The sequence below is a fragment of the Nothobranchius furzeri genome, chromosome 16, assembly GCF_043380555.1.
Source record: "Nothobranchius furzeri strain GRZ-AD chromosome 16, NfurGRZ-RIMD1, whole genome shotgun sequence".
NCBI classification, from domain to species: domain Eukaryota; kingdom Metazoa; phylum Chordata; class Actinopteri; order Cyprinodontiformes; family Nothobranchiidae; genus Nothobranchius; species Nothobranchius furzeri.
This window is the reverse complement of record NC_091756.1, coordinates 43,673,938-43,679,937: the sequence shown is the minus strand read 5'-3', so window position 1 is coordinate 43,679,937 and position 6,000 is coordinate 43,673,938. Positions and strand designations below refer to the sequence as shown.

General features: G+C 44.1%; 1 protein-coding gene across 14 annotated transcripts in view; it reads right to left on the bottom strand.

The window, feature by feature from the left end:
* Window positions 1-3,165: 3,165 nt before the first annotated feature.
* nrxn1a (neurexin 1a) overlaps window positions 3,166-6,000 on the bottom strand; it is an 81,122-nt gene continuing 78,287 nt past the window's right edge. For 12 of the 14 annotated variants that reach the window (XM_015962934.3, XM_054749275.2, XM_054749274.2 and 9 more), the window contains 2 exons: window positions 4,316-4,391; window positions 3,166-3,661 (listed from right to left, as the gene is read on the bottom strand). In XM_015962934.3, coding sequence (XP_015818420.1) covers window positions 3,360-3,661; window positions 4,316-4,391 — 378 coding nt within the window. In that variant the 3' untranslated portion in view covers window positions 3,166-3,359. The remainder of the gene's footprint in view (window positions 3,662-4,315; window positions 4,392-6,000) is intronic. The other 2 variants (XM_054749280.2, XM_054749281.2) reach the window with 1 other exon arrangement.

The following is a 6,000-nucleotide window of genomic DNA, read 5'->3' as shown; positions in this document are numbered from 1 at the left end:
AGGAGCATCTCTTTATCTTAGAGCTTGCAGGCTGGTCAAGGACAGCAAAGCAGCAGATGGCTACAGCCGAACACAGCCCTTTTGTTGAGCACAGACTGCTCAGCGAGAGCAATAAAGAAAGTTGTAGAAAAACAAACTGTGAAAGAACAAGATATGAAAACTTGGTAGGTGTTTATTGAAACAGCGAGTCCTTGTGGCCGCTCTCACCTGAGGATGCAAAACTCAACTGTGCAGTCTCAGGAATCTTTCATCTGGCAGAAAGCAACCCTGCTGAGACTTGGGCCGTTTACCGCACTGACTTACACTTCAAAGCTCTTCTCAGCATGTGCAAGGCAGTGTTTATGCGTCTATTGTCCCAAAACACAACTGCAGAAGAAAAAAAATCACGCTTTTTATACTTTGATGAAACAAAAGGTATGAGAAAAAACACTGGGAACCGTGTAACGTCTTGTAGATGTAGCTTGTTTGAGAGAATGTTTAATAAGTTGGAGGAAACAAACTGATGAGGAGCTGCATGGAAGAGATCGTACTGATAAACTCCAGCTAACACTAATTATCATCATTGAACATCAGTTTCAAGCAGGTTTTTTCTAGACTTAGAGGCAGAAAAAGGATTAAATCTCTCATTTACAAGAGACCAAGGTCAAATAGGACATGCTCAGAGGTTTTTGTTTGTTTTACTGGAGCGTTAAACACAAAATATAATTAGAAATTCTTATCCCCAGTCTGTCATTATTCAAAATAAATGGTTCAATCACTGCAAAGATAATTTATTGATTTGCAAATGCACAGTAGGTGTAAAAATGAGACAACAAATCTACCCAAAGACAGCCGCTGCAGGATTCTTGATGGAAAAATATGAAAGTGGCATCAATAATCTGTCAGATATGTCATCTTCAAGATTCACTCTGAAACTTTATTCAAATTATGACCACTCAGTCTTAATTTATCAGCTCTCTGCTTTTATGGCTGCTGGTAATTTGATCAAAGACGCGTTTTCTGACTGCAGGCAGGCAACAAAAAAAAAAAAAAAAAAGGCCAACACACTCAAACACAAACACACCCCAGGCTCACTTGGGTAATATTTTATTTACTCATTAATCTTCAAAACTATTTTTTATAATAAATTTCCACTTTATGTTCATCAAAGAACCGTAACAATAAAAATAAAAGAAAATACTGTAGAAAAATTGTACATATAGAAAATAAACATGGCTGATGAACACCGAAATGTAAGAATCCCATCGACACCTCCTTTGTTTTTAAATGGCAACACAACAGAGAGAAAGAGGGGAAAGAAAGCCAACATGTGTGGATGAATCGAGAGAGAGAGAGAGAGAGAGAGAGAGAGAGAGAGAGAGAGAGAGAGAGAGAGAGAGAGAGAGAGAGAGAGAGAGAGAGAGAGAGAGAGGGCGAGGGAAGAAGGTCAAAAAGGCCAGTTAGGGATGATATAGATCATGGGAGCGTGTTAATTTTTGACAATACACTGAAATCTCACACATCTCACAGTCAGTTTCATGTTCTTCCTCGACCCGGTCCGTATCGCATGCATCCTCCTGGTTAGTCACATTGTTGGAAGAACTGGAGGGGCTTTCGCTTAGGTCATGGCACTGTTTGGATTTTATCTCACGGGGGCTACAATTCATCAGCTATAGAGGGCTCACGCACTTCAAAAGAAATCATTCTACTGAACGAGATCTGACTGGCCAGCATCGTCATGTCAGGAGTATTGATTAACCAGTCAGTCAGCAGGATGGACGGCATGGAGGCAAAGAGAAAAACCAAGGAGCCGGTCAAATTAAAGCAACTCAAACAGCTCATGAGTTCAAAAACGGGATTCTTCTATCTATTAGAAACACGTGGAAACATTGATTTTGTTCACTTTCTGATGCTTTTCCTCAGCTGAGTTTTCTAGAAAAAATTGGCTGTTTGGAGCAGGATTTGTGGGCGTGGCCTATAAGGACATGTGGAACACACGTCCAGGTGATTACACCCTCCTTCTCCGCCCTGGGGGAGGAAAACCCCCACCACCTCCGAGCACACCACCGCTCCACATCACAGCTCAGAGACTCAGGCATGCAGCACACTCGAGATGGTCACTCTTTATCAGTAAACTGAGAGTTGATTCGGAGATTTAAAATCATCGTCGAAAAACCGTTTGAAGTGTAGGAACACTTGAAGCCGAGGTGGTGAGTTTATGACGTTGGTGTAATCTGGAGTTTCAACGCAGTATAAATCACACGGAGTAAGATAATTCACGTGCAATAAGATCCCCCCCCCCTCCCTTCCCCACAGTCTGTACTGCCCAAATGTTCTCAGTAATCATCGTTATCATTGCCGTAACAATCACAGAGATTGCTTTCACCTTCTTGTATGGTCTGCAGAGTCGTCACAAATATATTGAGGGTCTTTACGTTTGTCTGCAGAAGTTGGCGGCTTATATATGCATGTGTGTTTGTGTGTGAGACGCTGCATTCGTCGGTAGGTAGGTAGCATCTGAAAGTTTCCTGTTCAGGAAAACCGCCCAGTTTCCCCCTGGTTCCACCTTTGTGATTTACAGGAAGCTGTAAAAAACATCAGCTCTGCAGCATAACAACCACAGCTCATCCGTTATGTGAACGGGCGCAGCCCTGCCTCTGCCCGTTTGTTCGTAACTCACTGTCTCTATGGCGACACGATGAATTCCTGTCCTGTTGCTCGGGGCTAGACTGGAACCATTGGTGTGCTTGTATCCTCACCATCCTCTGTGCTTCGTGGAGTCCCATCTGCTAACAGGGAGGAAGGCCAAGAAAGCCTGGAAGAGACACTTAGTGCTTGTCGTAGTGCTTTTACATCATCTTTGCTTCTCACTCAACCCACTCAGCCCGCCATGCGCTTCGCTTAGTCTCCCTTGATGCGTCTTGGTCCAAGCGGAGAGGTTCCGCTGTTGCAGATGAGTGTCTGGTCTTCTGACCTGGCTGGCCACAAAATGGTTTGTTACTGGGATTTGAACTGGTGCTTTATAAATTATTTGGAATGGTGTTTATGCTCATAAACAAGCCTCTCTCTGAGGCTCTGCTCATTGGTAAATACTGTACAGTAAGGATCCACGCCCTCAGCAATGTCTGTGTGTGTTTGTGCTTAAATGTGTGTGTGTGTATGTGTGTGTGTGTGTGTGTGTGTGTGTGTGTGAGTGTGTGTGTATGTTTGTGCTTGCCAGCATGTGTGCAGGTGTGAATACTGGTGAGTAAACATTAAAATGACCAAGTCTTTGTCCTTGTGTATGTTTATCTTTCTTTTTTTTATCTTTTGAGAATATATCTATTTATGTACATATACCGTTATATATAAAGGTGTGTGTGTCTCGGAGGAGTTCCGGCTCAGACATAATACTCCTTGTCTTTGTTCTTCTTGCTCTTAGAGATCTTGGCGATGCCCAGCGGTTTGTCCTTGGCACTGCCGTTGGGCTGCGTAGCTGAATTGCTGATGTAGTTGCGGCTCTCGTCCACGTGGTAGGAGCCTTCGTCACGGTTGCGGTACTTGTACATGGCGTAGAGGAGGATGAGGATGCAGAGGGCAGCTGCTGCCACGATTCCCACCACCATGCCGGTGGTGCTGCTGCTTTCCCGCACCACCTCAGACGGACCTGGGAACGCCTTGACTTCTGGCAGTGGAGGGCGTGCTGCGGGTGAGGGGAGGGGAGGGAGAGGTGAGCAAAATCATGTGAGTTGTTTTTTTTTTCCAGATCTCTTCATAAATGATTAACAGGAATTACATGAAAAGGTGGTGGGTGGAGAGCAGGAAGACATAATGCATCATCACGATGAATTATTTGATAAGCGTTCTGCATAATGGCATGCCGGCAAGAGCAAACTGCTGTTTAGAGGCCAAGCTGTTTACATATCATCAGATTACAGATTACATGACACTGCTAACAGGAGGATTAGAGAGAAGATACATATTTTATTGTGATTTTAACACTTGATAACTCACACAGGCAGTGAAGACGTGAATTAAATGACTATTTGTACAAGATTTTCCATTTGGCCCCTTTTTTGAGACTTTGTGAAGAAACAGACAGAATGAAAGACTCACAAAGGAGAAAAAGATTCATATTGTAAAAGAAAAAAGGGTTAATACCAAATGATAAAAGATGCTGGGAGGAAGGAGTAAAAGTAAAGAAAGGGATGAAGATAAGAGGTGGCGTCTGGAGGCAGCAGCCAAAGTGGAAATGAAAAATTCATAACAGCAAGTGACCAAAGGGAGAAAAACGAAGCCACAGAAAATAAAAGCTGAACAAATCGATGCAACAAGTGTATTTGAGGATGGCTCTCACCTGAGCTGTCACAGGGGTCAATGTCTTCGTCATCGCTCGGACACTCAGCTGACGCCACCAGCAAGTCGTCAGCCGACTGTGGGGAGAGAGAAGGATGAAAAGCAACGTGAATGCACATACGGCGACAGAAACAGCCCGTGCTCCACACACTGTCTGGTTATTTTCTACATGTGAGAGCTCACAGCACCCATCCCTCGCCCACCCGTTATGCAGCTTGCCACAAATGCTTGTTGCCTGCTTCGGCCGCCGGCGATGGCTGGAGACAAAAACCATCAAAAAGAAGGAGGAGACAAATAATGGCTCCTCTTTCAGCTCACAAGGGACTCACTAGTTTACTCCTCTACTCATCTGATTTCCTGGCATCCCTGGGTTCATCCCTCTCCAGTTGATAATTGGAAAGCATCCAAATTTGATAAATGTCATGCAGTGGGTGGAGCCTGACAACAACAATAAATACATCAGTTAGGCATGTTTAAAATGAAATTTTTGTTATTTAGCACCTGTCCACATGCCTCAAGTTCATCTCCTTTCACTGTGTTCTTATTCCCTCTCAATAGAAACTGCACCCTTTTTTCCTCCACATCCCTGCTCTTCCTGTTGCCATGACAACTTCAAGTTCAGGCTATTAGCAATGATGGGGAACAAAAAAAACCCCTCAATGGGGACCTGTGCATTGATTTGCTATTCCTGCCTGTGTGTGTGTGTGTGTGTGTGTGTGTGCGTGCGTGTGTGTGTGTGTGGTGGGGGGGAGGGGGAGCTGGTAAAAGATGGATGGATAAAAAGGAATTTTTGGGAGGAGGCTGTTAGAGAGAAGGAGGTGGAATAAAAGGAGAGCTTCAAAGTGCCGCTGTCTTTACTTAACACTGTGCTAATCTGCTCTGCATATTCATGACCTACTGTTAAACACGAGATTTGAACGTGTTCATGTGCGTGTGCGCATTTTAACCACACTGGGTGCTCGGTGCCGACTCTAAATTAAAATTGGATTGTGATGCATTGCAGTGGATTTTAGTAACCGTCCAGATAACGGGGAGGGTAGAGAGCAAGCAGAGGTACAAACGAGAAGTTCAAAGTGCTAATTAATCAGTGAGGTTTTAAAATGAAATAAAATGACATTAAACCAGCATATCTCTGTTTCCTCAAAGCGTTTCACTTATGTGGAGACAAATATTGAAGCAGAGAGACAGCCCATTAGTTAGTTCATCTGAAAATGCCTACACTGGCCTTGTGAGAGCGGGTGCCACTTCTGACAAGTCTAGTGTGATTTAGGTTGGCCTGAAACATGCATTAGGTCATTGATGCTTGACTTTGTCTCTTCCCTCCACTGCCTTTCCAATCAGTTCTGCTCACTAGACTGTCAAACGCTGCTAGGGTGAGCTTAGCCGCTGGCATCCAGCCAGTCAATAAACCTCCGTGCTTCACTGCCTATGACATCTGCCACAGATCAATGTCGAGCCCCCGTGCTGGATTATTCAAAAGTACCCAGATTAAATCCAGATTTCCGATGAAACAAAATCAACCTGGTAGATTTCACAAGGTCCCTCCTCTGATTTGTGACATCACATAATCAGCTGACCGCCCCAGTCACACAGGAAGGTGTTAATTGTAGTATTGATCCACTTACAGCGTGGGGCACTGTGAACACGAGGAGAACCAGGTGACATGCCAGACATAATTAAAACCAC